The following is a 23,513-nucleotide window of genomic DNA, read 5'->3' on the forward strand; positions in this document are numbered from 1 at the left end:
TAAACCCCGTATATATGTATAAATGTAATATGTATGTATTGTATTGTTGTTATCGTTGTATTGACAATTTTGTTTTGTATATTGACCATGCTGTTATTTACATTTTTTTGAGGTTATAAAAAAAATTAATAATCAAGAAAAATCAAAGTTATTGTTTTTTATCCTGTAAACTAATTAGTTAAAATAATAAAAAAACAAAAATTGGAAACATTGCGTTGCTTAATAAATATTGTTATTAATTTTATGTTAAAAAAAATAAATAAGCATGAAGATTAAGCCAGTACGACACAAGGAGTCAAACACGTTTAAGGTAAATAAAATAATTAATTAATAAACAAATATTAATAATTAAATATCCAATATATTTTATACAATTAAAATTTAATTTATTTTTAGACAAGAAAAAATGTTGATAAACTCAACGAAATCGATGTTAAAGTATATCGTCATGTACTTAATAAAAATGAAGTTCCTGATGAAAATTCAGTTGAATCATATTTTTATGTATCACTCAAAAAATGGAATATTGATAATTTAACAGAAGGCTTTTTAAATTTTAAACGTGAATTACCAGAAGTTCAAACACTTGAATTGGTTCTTTTGCATGAACAAAAAATTGTAACTTTATTGAAAGATTATTTGAAGAAAAAGGATATTTCATTTGTTGAACCAATACTTGAGTAAGTTGCCAAATTATAAATTTATTTAAATAATATATAACTTGTTCTCTATAAAATTAATGATTTTAATTTTCTTAATAAATTACAGCTTGACTCTGGCACTTGCCAAGGATTTATCAGGTCATTTTTATAAACATTTTATAAACAAATATGACTATGAAAAAATTGTATCATCTGATGAAGAATCATCTCCATCATTGTTTAAGCTTATTATTGACTTGCTTACAATAACAGACATTCAAATTGTCGAGTATACATTTAAAACACTTGGTCATTTGTTCAAATCACTTCGAGGAAAATTGATAGAACACATAAAAGAAATAATATATTCACTTTTTCCATTATTTTCAAGTAAAAATAAATACTTCAATGAATTTGCTGCTGAAACGTTTTCATTTGTTGCAAGAAAAGTTAGAAATGTCAAGGAATTTTGATAATGAAGAATACAGTTAATTTTAAAAATGGTGTTATGCTACGTGATTTAATTAATATTAATTCAAAAATAGATAATTTAAAGCTAAAAATAACAAATATTATTTCAACTTTTGAAAATAATAATGATGTTTTAATTGGAGCAGTTGATTTGGCTGTATTAATGTTACTTGCAAGTAACATTGAATTAACCCAACAAACATCAAGTGATCTTATTATGGAATTATTGCTGATAAAAGATAAAAATATATCATATTATGCAGCTGAAAAATTGATTAATCATTCGTCATTTGAAACGTTAATTCTGCCAAGAGCACTCAAAAGAATTCAACAAAATAATGAAGATTTCGATGACAATGAATTACGTCTTTTTGCTAAAATAGTAACATCAAGAAGTCCACATTGTCTGCAAGGTTCATCATTAAATACTTGGAGAAAAATTATTATTGATTTACCAAGTAAAATATTAACATGTTTAAAAGACAAATTAATTAATTGGCAAAATGGTAATAATATTTCTGAATCATCATTGAAAATTATCATTATACTGCCACATTTAATGGCTGATGGAAATATCATTGAAGCATTAAAAAATGTTGTAAAATCAATTTATGAAAAATTAAATAACCAAGATTGTTGTAAATTAACATCAGCTGAAATTGAAAATAATTGTTATGGATTTTTATTGGCAATTGAATCATTGATACATATTTTAGATTCAAAAAATTTTCATGAATTTATCAGGAGTTTAAATTTATTGGAATTTTTTAAAAAATATTCAAGTGTACCATTTATCTTGGATTCAATGGATTTAATTTTAACATATATGGCAAATTCTAAAATTAAATCTGAATATATTAATATTCAAACGTTTGAAATGATCAATGAATTTTTAGAATTTAAATTAACATCAGCATACAGAAAAGTTAGATTAACTGTTTGCCATATTTACAGTTTATTTAGTACACTTGATGATTTATTTGTTGATAATAATGATGACAATAATAATGTACTTAAACGTTTATTTATTGCTGAAAATATTGATGGATTAGTTCATACATACAGAGATCGTTTGATTCATATTCAAGCACTCGGATTTGAAACTAAATTAATTAAAAATTTTAATCCAAAATATTTAAGTATTCCGCTTAGATTTTTACTGGGTAATTTTTATATAAACTTTGCATTATTATGGAGTCCAGTATCCAAAATAGTTTCATCATATGCAGATGAAAATTTCGATAAATTTTGGACAATTTTCTTGGAAGAATTAAAAAAAAAAGTGGATGATAATAGTCATTTGATAATTGATACAATAAGTGATGATTTTCTTTCGTCATTTAATTGTAATGTTCTTACTGAATTTGTTAAAAAATTGACAATAATTGATAAACCAGATCATCAAAATTATCAAGTTTTACTCTGGACAAGTATGCATGAATTTTTTGAATATGCTGAAATGAAAAATCGTGATGTTACACCAATTTTCATTGATTATGTTGAGGATAATTTTTTTAAATCAAATATAGAAAATGCAAAATCTTGTAGTTTAATTAGAAAAGAAAAATTAAATGAAACAATTGATCAAGACGATGATGATGATGAGGATGTTGATGATGATAAAGAAGAAGAAGAAAAAGATGAAGAAAAAATAACAGAAGAAAATGAAAATGAAATTGATGACAATAAAAATGAAGAAAATTTAGAAAATGAAGATAAAAAATCTAAAAAATTATATAAAAAAAAACCAGCACCACGTAAATTTGTTAAAAGTTCAAAGTTAAAATTATTACTTGCACAATTAAAAGTATTTTCAAAAATTAAAAATCCAAAAAGTCTTTATCGTGAACAAGAAATAAATGAAATATATTTAAAATTATTAATATCAAAAAGTGGTGATTTACAAAAAGCAGCATTAGATTGTCTTGTAACATATAAATATACATGGTTATTACCATACAAAAATAATTTATATGGTTTAATTGATGAAAAAAATTTACGTAATGAATCAACACGTTTTAAAGTAGCAAATGAAGATAATTTATTGGGTACTATTTTACCAAATGATCGTGAATATTTAATGCCAATTGTCATGAGAATAATTTATGCTAAAATGATAACACGTGGTACTGGTAGAAGTGCTAGTGGTTGTGGTGGTCTAGAACGTCGCAAAGCATTATTACGTTTTCTTATGGGTGTTAAAGAAGAAGAAATGATGTTATTTATAAATATGGCATTTAAAATATTTGAAACATATGGTATTTCTTTATCATCAAATGAAGAAATACATGATTTAAATAAATTGACAATTGAATTAATGGCTAATATTGATTTAAATAATGTCATACCACCAAGACGTTTAACAAGTGCTGTTAATTTATTGTCAATTATTATTCAAGATTTTGGTGCTAAAATGTCAAATTATTTATTACCAAAATTATTAGCAATATTAATATCAATAATGTCACAAATTAAAATAATACTTGATAAATCAGATATAATATTACCTGGTTATATTAAAATAATAAAAGAATTAAAAAATAATTGTATCAATATTATTGCTAATTTTTTTAAACAATTTGACAATTATAATTGGTCAAATTCTGAATTAGATGCATTATTTAATGTTGGAATATTTCCATATATTGAAAAACTTCCAAATGATGGTATTTACAGTCCAACATCATTATTAAAATTGTTATCACAATGGGCACATAATTCAAGATTTTATTGTCTTCTTGTTAAACATGAAGATAATAATACTGATAAATATCCATTGAAATATATTATTCAACTTTTAATGAAGAAAAAAATTATAAATATTAATAATAATAAAATAACAAAGCCAATTAATTCACAAGTCATAAATGAAATTTTAAAAATGATTGGAGAAATGTTAAAACAACAAGATTATGATATAAGTGCTGATAATCAAATGGAAATTGATGACATGCATAAAATAATACCATTAAATCCAAATAATGTATTGTCTAATTCACTTGATGAAATTCCAAGTGTTGATTTAAATTATGGTACAAAAATTTTATTACGTCATGTACCAGATATATTAAAATTCATGGAAGAAAAATTTGAACGTTCAAAGACTGGTATCAATAAAATTGAATCATTTATTCTTGAAAGAATATCTGAAATACCATTAGATCCAGAAGTATCAAATAATCTTGTTGCATTGTTATTACCAACAATAATAAAACGTGCATCACGTGGTGAATCTGAAGAAATTATTGATCAATCATTAACAACAATATCACATTTAATAAAAGATGTTAAAGAACCACAAATACATTTACGTGTAATATTACCACTTTTATCAATTATAACATCATCAGTAGCAAGAAAAACATTGCTTAAATTATTATCATCAATAGCTGAAAAAATACCAGAAGTATCTTCATTATCACGAGATGTATTTCAACAAAATGTTAATATATTAACTGAATTAAATGCATATAATAAAAGATGGATTGATCAGGCTGATATTGAAAAACGTTTAAGTGCATTTGAAATGATAAATAAAATAATAAATTCTGATAATGAAAAACAACTTGAATTATTGACACTTGAATTTGGTGTTGGTATTATTCATTCATGTTTTTATTTTCTTAAAAATGAAAAAGATCAAGCATTATTAGATAGATCAGAAGATTGTCTTAAAAAAATTGGATCATTATTTAGTCATTTATATAAAGATAATAAAATTGATAGATCATATTTAATGAATCAAACAATATTGATATTAATTAAAAATAATATAACAAGTAAAGGAAAAGAAAATGAAAGCTTACGTTTTGCTTCATTGACATTATTACGTTCAATGTCAATTGAATGTCCAGATATACATCCAGTATTTCGTGATTTAAATTTATTAACAGACAAAGTTGATAATGAAGTTGATTTTTTTGAAAATATAAAACATTTACAATTTCACAGAATATCACGTGCACTTGATAAATTTTGTTTAATAGCTAAAACTAAAATGACTAAACCAAATACTAAGACAATTGTTGAATTTATATATCCAATAGCATCATATTATCTTTGCAATTCATCATTTCTTAATAAAAATAGTATTATTGATTCATCAATAAATGCCATTGGTGCATGTTGTCGTTTATTATCATGGAATCGATATTTAATAATACTTGAGTATTATTTAAAAAAATTAAAATCACCAAGTGAATTTCGACGACAATTAATAAGAATCATCACCACAATATTAGATGCATTTCATTATGATTTATCAAAATTAGATAATATTGAAGATAATATTTGTAAATATGTTCCTGAATTTGATAAAAAATCAAAAGCAAAAATTGATGATGATGTTGAAGCTGAAAATATTAACGAAGATGAAAAATTACATAAAGATTTACAAAAAATATCTGATGATGAAGAAGAAAAAATAAATGATGATAATAAAATTATGAATGATTTAGTTTTATCAAAGAGTACTGCTAAACAATTAATATCTGATATTAAAAATAAATTATTACCACATTTACATAATTTAATATTATCAAGAACAGATTATGAACAAAGTTGTACTGAAAATCAACATGATTCAATGGCTAAATTTGAAAGAGAACAACAAGAATTATCACGTATACCAATAGCACTTGCAATGGTAAAATTATTACAAAAATTACCAGGTAATATATTAGATAATAAAAATTATAATCATTTACCAAGAATATTTATGAAATTATGTACATTTTTAAAATCAAAATTAGAATCAGTACGTCGTGAAACACGTATAATACTTGAAAAAATAATGTTATCAATTGGTCCAGATTATCTTCATCATTTACTAGGTGTTATGAATTCAATGTTAACAAGAGGTTTTGAAGTACATGTACTTGCATATACAATACATGCTGTATTAACATGTTTAAAAGGACAATATAAAGAAAATCATATTAATGATAATTTAATAAGTATATTAGATGTATGTAAAGTTGATATATTTGGTATAACTGGTGAAGAAAAAGACGTTATTGGTGTTGTTAAAAATACATCTGAAGCTAAAACAACAAAAAGTTATGATATGTATAATATACTTGGACAATATATTACTGATTCATGTCTTATTGATTTAATAAAACCACTTGTTGATAAATTAAATACATCAAGATCATCAAAAATAATAAATAAAGTTGTTGAATGTTTAAGACATGCTCTATTGGGTCTTGCTGATAATACATTTATACAAACAGATAAAATGATTATATTTTTAATGGGTATTATGTCAAAAAGTATACCAAATTTATTTGAATCTAAAAAAATTAATAATGACAATGAACATGATAAATTATCAAAAAAAAAAAATGAAAAACCAGATTCATTGTTAATTACACCAGCACCAAAAAATAGAATGGGTGTTAAATTAATGTCAGAAACAACATCAAATACAAATGATCATATTATACAAGAATTTTCATTAAAATTATTTCATATTTTATTAAAACGTGATAAAATTAAAACAAATAAATTTCAACCATATTTAAAGCCATTTGTATCAGAATTAGTAAATTTTTTAAAATCAAAACACACTAAACTATCATCATTATCATTACAATGTTTAGATTGGATACTTAAATTTGATTTTGATGAATCAAAATCACATATTAAAATTATAGCTGATGAAGTATTTAAAATACTACATAAATATGGTGCAGCTGGTACAGCCAAAGGTGACATTCGTGAACTTGTTATGGCTGCATTTAAAACAACGTCTGTTATTGTACGTGATGTTAAATATTATAAATTAAAAAGTCATCATATAGAAGCATTATTATTATATACTGAAGAAGATCTTGATAATGATAATCATCAAGTAATAGCATTTAATTTATTACGTGCAATGTTACATCGTAAAATACAATCATCAGAAATTGAAAAAGTTATGAAACAATTATCAGAACTAAGTATTACATCACAATCTGAAAATATAAGATCACAATCAAGAGGTGCATGTTATAAATATTTAATTAATTATCAACATAGTGTAAAGAATTTTAAAAATTACATAAAATTTTATTTAGCACAATTGGGCTATGAAACAATTGATGGTAGAAAAAGTGCATTGACAATGATACAAATGATTGTCAGTGGTTTTAAAGCTGAATACTTTACTAAATCATTAAATAAATTGATATTTGATGATGTTGGTAAGAGACTTATTAAGGACGATGAACCATCACTTCGTGAAATGTCAGCAGATATAATAGAAGATTTATTATCTAAAATTGATAATAAAAATAAGGATATACTATTTAAAAATGTATTGACATGGTTTAACGATGAAGAAGATATACAAAATTGTCAATTAGCAGCACAGTTATGTGGTATATTTGCTGTTGTTGAAGAAGATAAATTTGAAAAAAGATATGATGAATGTTTACCAGTGATATTGAAACAATTTCATAATAATTATCATGATGATCATATCGAAAATAATGAAAGATTGCAAGATCATAATTTAATTCAACTGTTAATATTAACTGGTAAAATATCTATGAAAACAACATACATAAATCCAACTAGTAAAATATCTGTTAAAAAAAATTATACAAAATCAGACGATAATCAAATATTAATTAAAGAAGAAAAATGTAATAAATTTTTAACTGATGAAAAATGGAATAGCTATGTTGAATCATTAAGTAAAATAATTGTTGATAAATTATTGGAACATGAACATACATGGGTTAGACATTATGCTGTTCAACAAATGAGATATATTCTTAGCTCATTGGATATTGAAAAAATATCAAATATAATAAATAATAAAGATAAAATATTATGTCAAGAAAGTATGGATGATGACGATGATGGTGAATTTAAATGGGATGTATATGAAAATCCGTTGAAAACATTTAAAAAATTGACATTTGATCTTATTGATCAAATTCGTCCTGACATGGACAGACTGGAAACTGTTGATGAAGTTATTAACAGTGTATTTATTATTTCAAAAATTATTAAATCAACAAAATGTGCTGAAGAAAAAAAACAAGAGAAAAATGATAGTATATCATTATTTTTGATATTAAAAAAATTAAGAAAAGCTGCTAATTTTGAAATAAGTCAAAATCCAAAATCAATTGTTGTTCGTCAGGCATTATTCAGTTGGATTAGAAAAATTGTTAATGAAATTCCAATTGATCCATATTTGAGACCAATACTTTTTCCAATAATGTCACCACTTGTTAGAGAAATTGATACAACTGATGAAAAAAATGCTCCATTGAGACAAGAAGCAAAGACAATTGCTAATATTATTAAATCAAAAATGGGATTTAAACAAAAAAAAGAAAATAATACAAATGAAAATGTTGATAATAATGATGGTGACTATGCGAGATTGTTACATCAAGTCCAGCAAAAAATGATGATCAAGAGAGGAGAAAGATCAACAGCTAAAAAACGACAGGTAATTATTATCTATTTTTTTTTTAAATTGTTACACAATATTATTATTTAACATTAAATTTAATTAATGCTTTTATTTTGTTTTATCGTTTTACAGTGTGTTACTGATCCAGAAATTGCAGCAAAGCGTAAAATTTCTAGACAGGTCAAGAAGAAGGAATCAAAGAAACGTAAGAAAACAGAAATGTATGGTAAATTACCAAGGTCTAAGAAACCACGTATAGAAGAATGAATTAATAAATATTAATTTTATAATTAAATATGTATAAGACATGTATTAAATACACTTAAAATTACTGAAAACTAATATTTCGATTGATCTATTTTTTTTTAACTATCCTAAATAAATTAAATAATTTTAAAAACATACTATTCGTTTAAAAAAAAGGTACCCATGTATTCTCATGTTAAAAAAAAAAAAGTAAACATTATTTCAGTAATAAACATGACAATAAAAACAATACAATAAGAGTAAAATAAATAGTAACATATATAGTATATAAATTTTAAAAGTTGATTATTAAATTTCGATTTTATTTCGATTTGTTTCGACGTAGAAATATTTGAATAAATGGATTTTTTTTTTTTTTTATAATAACTTGGGCTGTCTTCTTGAGTCGCCTCCGTGTAGTTAATAACAATTTATTATTAATAAATAATAATATTATTTAAATATAAATAATAGTTTATTTGATTTATTTATATACATTTTTTTTTAATTTTTTTAAACTATAGTTTATAAATATTGTGGAAGAATTTAGTTTTTCAATATAAGTACCTATTTATTGAATTTTTATAAATCTTTAAAATATTTTTATTGAAAATTTGTATTTTTTTAATATCTTTTATATTGACTAAAAGCTAGCAACAAAAGTGACAAAATCGTGTATGTAATTCCTCAGACTTTACGGCAATATCCAGTACAAGTTATAACTTACAACCTGTTACAGCCTAGGTAACTTACAAATAGCTATTTGACAATAATAAACAATTAAAAAAAGAAATTTTTTGTTAATTTCAATTTGATATATACATACATAACATATATATAGAAAAAAGTGAGAAAATATTAATCTAAAACGTGGTCGTAGATACATATGTTTGGTAAAAAACATAGAGCTTAAAAATCTTGATACTTGTCGAGATAAATAATATTTACAATAAAAAAAAAAAAAAAAAATCGTAACTTAGTCATATAGTAAGTAGCTTATTTTAATTAAAGCAAATATAATGAGTCATTACAAAAGATTACGGAAATGTAAAAAATTACGCAAGTGGAAAAAAACGTGTGTGAAAAATTCTAAGGTTACAAGTCGAATATCAACACGTGTTTTCCACGAAAAGGATAATAATAAGGTTTGTATATATAAAATAAGTGTAGTCAACATGCTTGTAGATTAAATAATGAATTATAAAAATTGATTATTTTTTTTAGAAAAACTATCAGCATTATTATGATGATGCTGAAAATTCGACGATTGACTTTATTAATGATGATTGCCTGGCTGAAATATTCATGCATCTGCCAGCATTTGAAAGACCAAAAATTGCTTTGGTTTGCAAGAACTGGAAAAAAGCCCTTGATTATTCTTGGTTGAATGTAAAAAAACTTGAACTACCTCATTGGGAAAATAATGAGTATCCAACTTACTCATACAAATATACAACAATCGATGAACAATTAAGTTTTTTGGGATCTCAGCTCGATAAATATGGTCGTTATTTAACAGAATTAGATTTAACAGCACATGGCTATTGTGGAATAGTACGAGTTGTCAATGAATCTTGTCCAAACCTCGTAAAACTTCGGTTGAGATTGCAGTACATTAAAAATAAATTATTAGTTAATGCATTTTCACGTTTATCTAAACTGAAAGTATTAAAAATTATATTTCAAAATATTCATAATAACGGTTATATACCTGTTACTTTAATAAAGTCATTGAGAAGCCTTGCTGGTACATTAACTGAACTGACTTTGTTAAATTGGAACGAAAATTTTTTGTTAAAGAAATGTAGACTTCCAAAAACATTTACTCGCGTAAGTTAAACTTTATGTATATATTATAAAAAAAATAAAATGTAAAATATTTTTTTTATTCTTGACATATACTTATAGATACTTTTTTTTTTTTTTTTTTTTGCAGGTGATTCCTAAACTAAAAGCTTTGAAATCAATTGAAACTGCTGGTGTACAAATTGATACTGACTTGAACATGTATCTAGAAAATCTTGGAATACTAATCATTAGTCACGATATTCAGACCTTTAACAAGAGTTTTTTCAACATGGATAAGTATAAAAATGTTACAGAGATTAAGTTTTCTTTTTACCAAGTTACAGATGATTGTTTATATACTATAGCCAATTGTCTGAAGAAACTGAGACTGTTGAAGACAAGGTGTGAACGAGTAACCGATGCTGGTATAGTAGCTGTTTCAAAGATGGATAATTTAAAATCTCTTTATCTTCGCGATCTTAATCACATCACTGACTCGTCAATTAAATTGCTAAAAAATTTAGAACTTATAAGGTTACATCACAGCAATAAAATTGCTGCTGAGGATACATTCATTAAAATTATTGAAAATTCACCAGAGATTGAATTGTTTTACTTGAAGGAATTAGCTGTAACTTCTGAATTTATCAAAAAAGCTGCAGAAATAGCAACGAATCGAAAAATAAAATTAGAGTTAGGCGTTTTATATATACCTGATATAAAACAATATGCATCGGAATATTTACATCTGGTTTTATTCAATTCATCAAGAAACGAGGTGTATAATTCGGAAAATATTATTAATATTGACAACTAATTTTAAAATTTAAAAAAAAAAAATAATAAGTATTTCATTTATCAATTTTATGATTTTTTAAAAAAATCTACCTATACAGAATTCAAAAAATGTATATATTTATAATGTATGCCTTAAAGAGCATTTTTGTACAATGTATTTTGCTTTTTGAGACATACATTGTCTGGAGTAATAAATAGATATATATGATAAACTTACTTTTTTATTTATCATTTAAATTTCATTGTTAAAAACAATTTTATAAATACTAGTTCCACGCAAAAAATTTATTCTCTTGCCACGCTATATTTACAATGTATTTTAAACATGTGGATAGAATGTATTGGGTAAATGATGGGAAAATCATATATTGAGGGACAAAAACTTAAAGCTGACGGTGATAGTTTTCATATTAAATTAATATAAAATTTCTTTTTTTCTTCGAAACTTATTAATTTACAAAAATAATATATTATTTTTAATCATAACATATTTTATTTATTTTTTTTTTCTAATTGAACTTTATTCTGTTAATCTTTGAAGAGAATAACTAGGTATGTTGATATCGCCCCTATAATCTACAATTAATTTTATTTTTATAAATAAATATAAATTTAAAATGAGAAGAAAAAATTAGTTATAACTTACAGAAATAAAATTTAATTATAAATTTATATACACGAGCACATTGGCGCGCTACGCGCGCCTGTATCTATACCTTCTAAAAGGTTCATTGTTCATTGATTTTATAAACACAAGTATTATCATAAAAAAAAAAAAGAATGAATAAATTGACGAAAAATTTTTTTAATTTATTTATTTACACATAAATCACACATAATTCACACGTAATTTTTAGTCTAATAACATCAAGATTGAATGTTTACTGAAAAAGTTGTGCTACCTTAATATGTCAATTTTAAAAAAAAATATAAAAAATATTTAAAAAAATTTTGTTTTTGAATTATTTCTTCACACATAAAAAACACATAATTCGCACAAAATTTTGAGCCCAATTGCATTAAGATCCGATGATTATTGAAAAAGTTGTGCTAGCTTAATATTTGAATTTTTTAAAAAAATATAAAAAATATTTTAAAAAATTTTCTTTCAAATTTATTTCTTCACACATAAAAAACACATAATTCGCACAAAATTTCAAGCCCAATTGCATCGAGATCCGATGATTATTGAGAAAGTTGTGCTAGCTTAATATTTAAATTTTTTAAGAAATGTAAAAATAAAAATTCTAAATTTATTTCTTCACACATAAAAAACACATAATTCGCACAAAATTTTAAGCCCAATTGCATCGAGATCCGATGATTATTAAAAAAGTTGTGCTAGCTTAATATGTCAATTTAAAAAAAAAAAAATATAAAAAATATCAAAAAAAATTTTGTTTACTCGCTTTTTTTTGTTGTTTTTTCGTTGCTAACGAAATAAATAAAAAAATAATAGAAAAAGGCAAACAGAAAGAAATTTGTATGAGAGTAAGTGAGAAAAAAACAATGACCAATCAAATGTCCGGAAGACCGATGATGTTTGTCCTTTTTATATTAGGATTGAATAATTAATTTATGAATTTTTTTTTATATTTTCTTTTTAATAAAAAAATTTAAATAAAAATTAATTCAAGCTTCATTTACCAATTAATTTTATTAAAAATAAATTATTAACATTTAATGTAATTTATTAAACTTTTAAATTAATTATTTTTATACATTTTCGAATAATAATACTGCACAAATGATTAAACCGTCGATACAGTAAAAATATTAACACAGAAAATTTTACTATTTGCATTTATGAACCACCATACAACAATGTATGACTAAACACTGACATAATTGGATGATTTTTAATTGTCAATGAATTAACATATCCAATAATGCACCACCAAATTAATGAAATAATTATAAAAAAGCTTAAACTATCAAAACATCAAGTATTTTTTTTTCATCTTTTTTTTATTTTTCAAACACAGTAGTAAATTAGAAATTAATTATTTTAATTAGTTTATTTTATAAATTGAATTTAGCAATTTGAAAAATAATGTTGTGATTTTTATTTTCATCAATATAAACGTGGGATTATTTGTTTTTTTTTTCATGGTGTTGGATGTATCATAGACAAAGAAAATATTTTTAAAAATATTTATAAGTTAGTCATTTTATTAATTCTTAGTTATCATCGTGTGAAATTTTATTTTGAAAGTGTTTTTACAATTATCCGAGTGAATATTTGGGCAACGGTTAATTTTTACTCATCCAAAACAAAGAAGGTATAATTAAAAATGATAATAATTATAATGATTGAAATTAATTTATAAAACACTTAATTAATAATTTTATTTTTATGTATTCACCGCATCGGAAAAAAAATATATAATTTTGCAAAATTAAAAATCTAAACAATTTAAAATTGAAATTTACAGATACTGACATCTCACGACATATATATAATTTTCAGTCTGATTAGAAAATATTAATCTAAAACGTGGTCATAGAAGTTATGTTTGGAATGGTTTGGTAAAAACATAGAGCTCAAAAATCTTGATATTTGTTGATATTTGTCAAGATAAATAATATTTACGATAAAAAAATAATAAACCGTAACTCAGTCATATAGTAAATATCACACTGTAATTAAATCAATATGGGTCATTATAAAAGATTACGAAAATGTAAAAAATTACGCAAGTGGAAAAAAACGTGTGTGAAAAAAGCTAAGGTTACAAGTCAAATATCAACACGTGCTTTCAACAAAAAGGATAATAAGGTTTGTACAAAAAATAACTGTAGTCACCATGCTTGTAGATTAAATATTAAATTATAAAAATTGATTATTTTTTTTAGAAAAACTATCAGCATTATGATGATGACGCCAACAATACGACAATTGACTTTTTTAATGATGATTGCCTGGCTGAAATATTCATGCATCTGCCAGCATTTGAAAGACCAAAAATTGCTTTGGTTTGCAAGAACTGGAAAAAAGCCCTTGATTATTCGTGGTTGAATGTAAAAAAACTTGAACTACCTCATTGGGAAAATAATGAGTATCCAACTTACTCATACAAATATACAACAATCGATGAACAATTAAGTTTTTTGGGATCTCAGCTCGATAAATATGGTCGTTATTTAACAGAATTAGATTTGACAGCCAATGGTAACTGTAATATAGTGCCAACTATTAATAAATCTTGTCCAAAGCTTGTAAAACTTCGGTTGAGATTCCAGTACATTGAACATAAATTATTAGTTGATGCATTTTCACGTTTATCTAAACTGAAAGTATTAAAAATTATATTTCAAAATATTCATAATAACGGTTATATACCTGTTACTTTAATAAAGTCATTGAGAAGCCTTGCTGGTACATTAACTGAACTGACTTTGTTAAATTGGAACGAAAATTTTTTGTTAAACAAATGTAGACTTCCAAAAACATTTACTCGTGTAAGTTAAACTTTATGCATATATATATTACAAAAAAAATAAAATGTAAAATATTCTTCTTATTCTTGACATATACCTACTTATGAATTTTTTTTTTTTTTTTTTTTTGCAGGTGATTCCCAAACTAAAAGCCTTGAAATCAATTGAAACTGCTGGTGTACAAATTGATCCTGAATTAAACATGTATCTAGAATATCTTGGAATACTAATCATGAGTCACGATATTCAGACCTTTGACGATAGTATTTCTGACATAGATCAGTATGAAAATGTTACACAGATTGATTTTTTTTTTTACCAAGTTACAGATGATTGTTTATATACTATAGCCAATTGTCTGAAGAAACTACAAATGTTAAAGACAAGGTGTGAACGAGTAACCGATGCTGGTATAGTATCTATTTCAAAAATGGATAGTGTAAAATATCTTTATCTTCGCGACCTTAATCACATCACTGACTCGTCAATTAAATTGCTAAAAAATTTAGAAGTTTTAAGGGTTTTAAGGTTACATCACAGCAATAAAATTGCTGCTGATGATACATTCATCAAAATTATTGAAAATTCACCAAAGATTGTATGGTTTTACCTGAAGGAATTAGCTGCAAGTTCTGTATTTCTCAGAAAAGTAGCAGAAATAGCAGCAAATCGAAAAAAAAAACTAACGTTAGGCGTTTTAAATACACCTGATATAAAACAATATGCATCGGAATATTTACATCTGATTTTATTCGATTCATCAAGAGAAGAGGTGTATAATTCGGAAAATATTATTGATACTGACAACTAATTTTAAAATTAAAAAAAAAAAAAGATAATGAGTATTTCATTTATCAAATTTTTTATTATTGACAATTTAATGATTTTTAAAAAAAATCTACATATACAGAATTAAAAAAAAAAAATATATATATACATATATAATGTATGTCTTAAAGAGAATTTTCGTTCAATGTATGCCTTATGTCAATGTATGTCTTAAAAAGCAAAGGACAAATAAATAAATATCTATGATAAACTTACTTTTTTATTAATTAATTATTATTTAAATTTCACTGCTCAAAACAATTTTATAAATACGACTCACACAAAAAATTTAATCTCCTGCCACGTTATTGACAATAATATCCTAAACATGTTGATAGAATGTATTGGGTAAAGGATGGGAAAATCATATTGAAGGACATAAACTTAAAGCTGATGGTGATAGTTTTCATATTAAATTAATTCAAATAAATTTCCTTTTTTTTCCAAAGCTAATTAATTTACAAAAATTCCAGCTGATTTTATACAAAAATAAAATATTATTATTAATCAAGTTTAACTTATTTTATTTGTTTATTTTTTCTAATTAAAATTTATTCTGTTAATCTTGGAAGAAAATATAACTAGGTATGTTGATATCGCCCCTATAATCTACAATTAATTTTATTTTTATTAATAAATATAAATTTAAAATGAGAAAAAAAAATAACTTTTACTTACAGAAAATAAAAGTAAACAAAACCACCAGCACCAATTAATTGTATTTTTTTTAGCTATGACTTGATTTGAAAAAAAAAATATAGTTTGTTATTTTACCGATTAAAAATGTCCTCTCGTAATTATTATCATTATTATAATTATAATATTTGACATTTATTTATCCTAGTATTTGAACTAACGAATTAACTGTAAATAAAACAAAAATAAATTATTAAAATTAAATTGATACTTGATAACTTTTATCATGATTTTTTAATTTATTATTAATTTATTTTCATCCACTGATTTTTTTATATGTAAAATCTATATATTTATAAGCGCCATCAGTGGCAAGTAAATTGTATTTATTTTATTTATTTATTTTTAAATCAAGTGTTGGTAACATTGTTTTGAGCTACATTCACTTGCGTGTGACAGCTGTCAAATATAAAAAAATATACACACATTTTTTCTTATTATATACCTCAAAAAGTATATCAACAACGATACACATAAAATATTACTACAGCAACAAGTGTATATTATTAAAATATTAAATAATAAAAAAACAAAATGTTTAAACAAACCTAAAAATGTTATAATTCATCAGTGAAAAAAAAAAAAATAATAAATGCTCAATAAATAAAAAACAAAGCCAATTCAAAATGTCAAAATTAAAAACAACAACAACAACAATAATATAGTTAAATGCGTTTATCAAAAAGTTATATAATTAAATTAATAATATTAACATTATTATTAATTATTATTTATTGTTTACAAACATCACAATATTGGAATAAAAATAATATATTAAATAAAAATGATAATATTATGGAAAATCATTCAGCCTCCTTAATAAGGAATAGCTTGATGAACAATAACAATAACAATAATATTAATAACAAAACAACAATAATAAATAATGAAAATAAAAATATAAATAAAAATAATATTTATAATGTTTGGTGTATATTTACAAAATTAACATCAACATCACCAATGAGAAGAAAATTTAGAATATTTACAGAATCATTATTAAAATATTCATCAGTTAATTTAACATTTAATGTTATTATTGATAATTCAAGTCGTAAAATTGCTGAGACAATTATAAATACACACATAATAGTATTTAAAAAATTTGTCAAAATAAATTATTATGATGTACATAAATTATCAAATAAAATACAAGACATTGTTGAAGTTATGTCACCAAAATTTAGTAGTAATCCAGGCACATATTATTCAGATGCATTATTTTTTTTGAGTCTTGGTTTACATAGAATAGCATCAGTTAATGATAAATATGGAATAATGCTTGATGTTGATACAAAATTATCAACAGATATTAAATTATTATTTGATGAATTTAATAATTTTGGTGATGATTCGTTGTTTGGTTTAGCACCAGAGCTAACACCAGTCTATCGTCATATATTATATTTATATAGAAGTAAAAATTCAGCAACATTATTTGGTGAGCCATATTCATCTGGTGGATATCCTGGTTATAACAGTGGTGTTGTATTATTTCACCTTGAAAGGCTGAGAAATTCATTGGAGTATGATCAAATTGTTAGTGAAGACATGGTTCATCATATGACTGAAAAGTATAGCTTCAGGGTAAATATTATTTGCTTATTTATTTTCTATTTCATTGGGTAAAATTTATTTTCATTTGGGATAAATTGTTTTATCAACAGGGACATCTTGGTGATCAAGATTTTTATACACTTCTTGGAATGGAAAGACCAGAATTAATACACAATATTGATTGTACATGGAACAGACAGCTGTGTACCTGGTGGAGAGACCGTGGCTACTCTGATGTCTTCGGTAATTATTCAAGTTGTAATGGTAAAATTAAAATTTGGCATGGTAATTGTAATACTCCAATTCCTGATGATTAATTTTACATATCAAAATAATTTAATGGTGCTTGTTATATAACTTAAAATAGCTACGTTGATTAGCTAACTTAAAAATTGTATTAAAAAAAAATCAAAATATTTATATAAAAATATTAATTGCAATAAATTATATTCAGTATTTTCCCGGGAAAAAATTTTCGGGGAAAGACAATAATTTACATGTGATATTTTTATTTTATTAAACAATATGGTCATATACAGTAAGTATTATGCATAATAATTATTAATCAAAATAAGTATGAATATTAATTATTAAAAGCTCACAATAAATATTGTTTGCTACATAAAATCGTATTTGTTGAAATTGGTCAACTAACGTGATATACTATTTAAATATATATTTTTTTTTTGTTAATTTTCTTTCTATTTAGATATATATATAAGACTTGTTTTGAAACAAAAAAAAAAGTTAAGACGTTCAGTACATTTAAAACAACAAATAAAAATTTAGCGAAAAATTTCAATCTACAAAAAAATTACAAATTTTTTCTTATTGTTTATTTTTTGATAATAGAAAATAATATCTCAAATTTTATTTACTTCTATTTAGCAATTATCGAAAAAAATTATGAAAAATTTGACTCAGTAATCAGCAAATATTAAAAATATTTCGATCTTATTATCTAAAATTAACTGAAATTAGATCATAATACTCTGAATATACTATAAATTGCAAGAAAATATAATTTTTCAAACAAAATCATAAAATTATTTGTCAAGAATAAATTTTCATATGATTCTCGAATATTCCACATGGTGAAATTTCTATTAATGTTAATTAATTCATGGTATAATAATATGATGTACAATATTACTTTTTCATATAATAAAGTGGAATTAACATAATTGTAAATATATTTGATACGTTAATTTTTACTCAGTAAAAATTGGTTGGTAAATTAAGTCCACTGATTATTTGTTTGTTATATTTAACAGAAATTTAATTCTAAAGTTTTATCTTGTAATTCAAGTAATGTAAGTATATGTTTGAATTTATATAAATAAAAATTTATTAATCGATCTGCGTATATACTAGAAATAAATCACAATTTATTTTTACTGTTTAGTATTCGAATAATAATAAGTGTCATTGTCATTATAATTATTTATTATATCGAAAAAGAAAACACGAATCAAATTTATAAATATTATTGGAAATTTGAAATAAATTTTTTTTTGTACTATACTCTCAACAATTTTAAATCTGCACCGTCCAATATTTACAAAACAAATAATTTCTGAGTGAATATGTTTTTAAACAAAGATAACAATATTAATTTTGGACAAAATAAATTTCAAAAAAGGAAATTGTTACATGAATGAGGAGGTAATTTTCAGGTCACGAGGGGGGGTTTGTGAAAATATGCTGAGATTTCAATGCGGTGACTAGAGTGGGTATAAGTGCAGAGTGGACCGAAATCAACGACGAGGAGAAAATTTTTCCGCTCACTTCTCCGCATGGGTCAATTTAGGAGAAATTCGGAGTAACCGCGGAGAAATTCGGAGTAATCACGGAGAAAGTCAGACAAATTCGGAGAAATATTTTCACCAGGGGTTGTTGTGTTTGTCTGTAAATAAAATAAAAATTACTATAAATTATTGTTATTATCAAATAAATTATCAAATAACTTACTTGAACAGCATCATCAATCACGTTCTTTATCATCATCATCACCGTTATCATCATCATTTATTTCAAGATCTTCATGGTGATCATTATTATCATTATAACCAGCGATTGCAGTATCACAACCTCTGAAATCATCACAGCCCTTTTCACTCCCATGATTATGATACATGTTACTTGTATCTAACTCGTACTTATCATGATTTAATGAGACTTTAGCAGTAAAGAGAATTGAATTGTTTTTTGATTGATAATTTAAGGTTACCTTCAAGATTCAATTTAAAAAAATGATTCAAGTAGTCAAAGATTATAGGAAAACTCTCAATGAAAATAAAAAAGTTAAACATTTAACTTTTGCCAATACAAAAGAATTAGATAAATATATTACATTAATCAGCAGTGAATATCGATACAGAATAGGTCGATCACATCTAACATCCACGTACAATAATAATAATCATCAAAATATTGATGAAGCAAGATTTAAACACAAATACCTGACCTACGTTTGCCAGAAAGCAAAAAACAAGTAAGTTGTTCATTGTTGTACATTTTTAACATTTAATATTTAATAACTAATTTTAATTCACAAAAATTTTCAGAAAATGTCCAGTACGAATCACCGCCAAAATTTCATTGAATCGTGATATGTACATTGTAAAAACAAGCGACAGATACCATAATCATGGTTCAGAAATGGGCCATGATGATTTTGAGGATGGTGCTGCTGCAATTGCAGGTAATGATGATGATGATGATGATAAAGAACGTGATTGATGATGCTGTTCAAGTAAGTTATTTGATAATTTATTTGATAATAACAATAATTTATAGTAATTTTTATTTTATTTACAAACACAACAACCCCTGGTGAAAATATTTCTCCGAATTTGTCAGGATTTCTCCGTGATTACTCCGAATTTCTCCGCGGTTACTCCGAATTTCTCCCAAATTGACCCATGCGGAGAAATGAGTGGAAAAATTTTCTCCTCGTCGTTCATTTCGGAAGAATTTCTTCGCGGTAAAATTATTTTTTTCACATGTTTCTCCGCGTATTTTTATCGCGGAGAAATATTTCCGAACGTTTCTTCACCCAAGTCGATTCGGAGAAAATTCGTAAAAAATTTTGATACCTTTCTCCACTTATTTCTCCGCATGGGTCAATTTGGATCAATTGCAACACATGCAGTTAAAGAAGAAATGTGTTGGTAATTTAAATCTCGTTGATCTTGCTGGTTCAGAGAGATTAAAAAATGAAGATGCTGTGCCATATAGAAATTGTAAATTAACACATTGTTTTTTTTTTTTATGTTATTTTTTTGTTTTTTGATAATTAATGAAAAATACTTAATAATAATAATAAATAAATAAATAAAAAGTTTCACTTCAATAGCTATAAATAAAATTTTTAATAAATTAAATTTTAATTGTTTTAATTAATTTTTTAATATTACTTTTGATATATCACTCTCCACTGACCAGTAACAAGGCAATTTAATATATATTTTTAATTTTTTCTTCACCTTTTCCTGACTCGTAATTTTATATTTATTTTATTTTTTTTTCAATTAATAATTTACAATACAACTCGTGTCTTTTATTATAAAATAAAAAATAAAAACCTTTGGTCCCGTTTATAGAATTCATTATTGCAAATTATAATATATATTTTTTTTTTCTTTTTAAATTCATCAACTCGTGTTATTTGGCATATAAATTTATGATTTTTTTTTTTTATTTTTTCAAAACAAAAATACGGATTTTATTATGAGCAAAATACTGAGATGAAAATAAAAATCTTCCCACACACACACGATTAACAAAATTAAGAAAAAAAAAAAAATTAAATAAATGGGTAGAAATTCATTCGAAATATATTTTTTATTTCTATTGATTAAATTAATTTTCAACGATGTTAATTAAATTCAACTATAGCAATAATTTAACACAACATGATTAATAAATTTTTTACAAAATAATTCCTGAATAATAATTACATATATATATTATAAAAATAATCAATCATGTTGGCTATTTAGAGAAAGTAATAATATTTATGAATGAATTCCTTTTTTTAAATTCCCACAAACTTTCCCGTCAAATAACTAAACAAATATTTAATCTACAACTTGAAGCACCATAATTATATCAATCAATTAATTAAAAAAAAAGAAAAAAAAAAAAAAACATTTACAAACAATAATCGCTTCCCTCTTGTATTTTTTTTTTTGGAATGTAAATATAATACAATGAAAAAAAAAAGGAAAAACTATTTACAAAATCCAAAATAATAAAAATAAGTGTAACAATTTTTTTTACTTAACGAAAAAAAAATATACAAACTGTCTTGTTTTTTTTTTTAGTCTGTTTTTGTTGAGCATGACAGTATGAAAAAAAAAATATAATATAACAAACTGAATAATCATCAAAATAAAAATTACATTTATAATTTTTTGAGACATTCATTAACAAAATATAAAATAATATAATATAATTATGAAAAAGCATTGATACTTTTTAATTTATTATTACGGCCAAAATTACGTATTGAATCTAAAAGTTCATCTCTTGGATCTTGACATATCGGCATTGACTTTGGTCTTGTGTTGCTGTTCTTCAAGGTAACACCAGTTATAATTGGCATTGTTGGTGGTTGTGGAGGTGGTGGTGGTGATGGTGATACTGTTGTTGCTACTCCTGATGATGATGATGATGATGATGATGTTGCACCAGTTGAATTATTAATTTTTATTTTCATTGACGTACAAGATTCATCATTATCTTTATCATTTTTAAATCCCTTAACAACTGGCATAACACATCCATTTAATTTAGTCATTGATGAATTATTTATTCTCATTTTTGTTCCACTATTATAAACATTATTATTATTATTTAATAATTCACAATTTGTATTTTGTGTATTAATACCAACAACAGATGTATATTTTTTAATTGGTAATTTATTTAATTCACTTGATTTAATAATACTATCATTTTTTAGACGATTATCAAAATAATCAGAATGACGATTTTGTTGATAATTATTATTTGTTTTATTACGTAAATTTATTTTACCAAATGTTTGTGTTAATTCTTTAAAATTAACTGGTCTTGTATCAATTTTAACATCATCATCATCATTGGTATTATGTAGCTTATTTATTTTATCATCATTTATTATATTTTCATCAATTTTATTATTATTATTATCAGATATTGTACGTAGTTTAAATATTCCATTGATTAAATTTTTATTTGTATAAATATTTTTATTTAATAAATCAATATTTTTCAATTCATTATTCTTTGGTTGTAAATTTTTATATGTATCTTTGTAATTTATTATTTCAACATCATTACTTGATGTATTTAAATTAACAATTGTTTTTGAGCCAGTTGATGTATTATTATTTTTAATTATATTTTTTTGACCAATATTGTAATCGTTGTCGTGTTTTATTTGAACATTAACACTTGGTCTTTCTGACCAACTACCAAGATTTATTGTTGGTGGTCCAGTGTAACGATATTTTTTACTAGCATCATCGGATTCTGGTTTATTTTTTTTTAAATCTGATGATTGGTTTTTTTTATTTTCATTGACTGATTCTGATTCTTCGGTAATTCTAGAAAAAATTCATTATTATCATTATTAAATTATT

General features: G+C 23.8%; 3 protein-coding genes across 6 annotated transcripts in view; 2 read left to right on the forward strand and 1 right to left on the reverse strand.

Moving 5' to 3' along the window:
- The first annotated feature begins 196 nt into the window (after positions 1 to 196).
- LOC122859728 (small subunit processome component 20 homolog) lies at positions 197 to 8,898 on the forward strand. The gene is made up of 6 exons (XM_044163411.1): positions 197 to 310; positions 397 to 680; positions 769 to 1,090; positions 1,198 to 2,721; positions 2,923 to 8,565; positions 8,662 to 8,898. Exons 1-6 carry the CDS (start codon positions 266 to 268, stop codon positions 8,794 to 8,796), a joined length of 7,953 nt encoding a protein of 2,650 aa, XP_044019346.1. The 5' UTR covers positions 197 to 265; the 3' UTR covers positions 8,797 to 8,898.
- Positions 8,899 to 16,673: 7,775 nt separating this feature from the next.
- LOC122859188 (xyloside xylosyltransferase 1) lies at positions 16,674 to 18,629 on the forward strand. Its single transcript, XM_044162604.1, has 2 exons — positions 16,674 to 17,913; positions 17,994 to 18,629. The coding sequence occupies exons 1-2, from the start codon at positions 16,996 to 16,998 to the stop codon at positions 18,198 to 18,200; spliced, it is 1,125 nt and encodes a 374-aa protein (XP_044018539.1). The 5' UTR covers positions 16,674 to 16,995; the 3' UTR covers positions 18,201 to 18,629.
- Positions 18,630 to 19,878: 1,249 nt separating this feature from the next.
- LOC122859140 (probable cyclin-dependent serine/threonine-protein kinase DDB_G0292550) overlaps positions 19,879 to 23,513 on the reverse strand; it is a 37,058-nt gene continuing 33,423 nt past the window's right edge. For all 4 annotated transcript variants that reach the window (XM_044162531.1, XM_044162528.1, XM_044162529.1 and 1 more), the window contains one exon: positions 19,879 to 23,477. In XM_044162531.1, the coding sequence (XP_044018466.1) occupies positions 22,343 to 23,477 (1,135 nt within the window). In that variant the 3' untranslated portion in view covers positions 19,879 to 22,342. The remainder of the gene's footprint in view (positions 23,478 to 23,513) is intronic.

This window comes from Aphidius gifuensis, linkage group LG6 (assembly GCF_014905175.1).
Source record: "Aphidius gifuensis isolate YNYX2018 linkage group LG6, ASM1490517v1, whole genome shotgun sequence".
Taxonomy (NCBI): domain Eukaryota; kingdom Metazoa; phylum Arthropoda; class Insecta; order Hymenoptera; family Braconidae; genus Aphidius; species Aphidius gifuensis.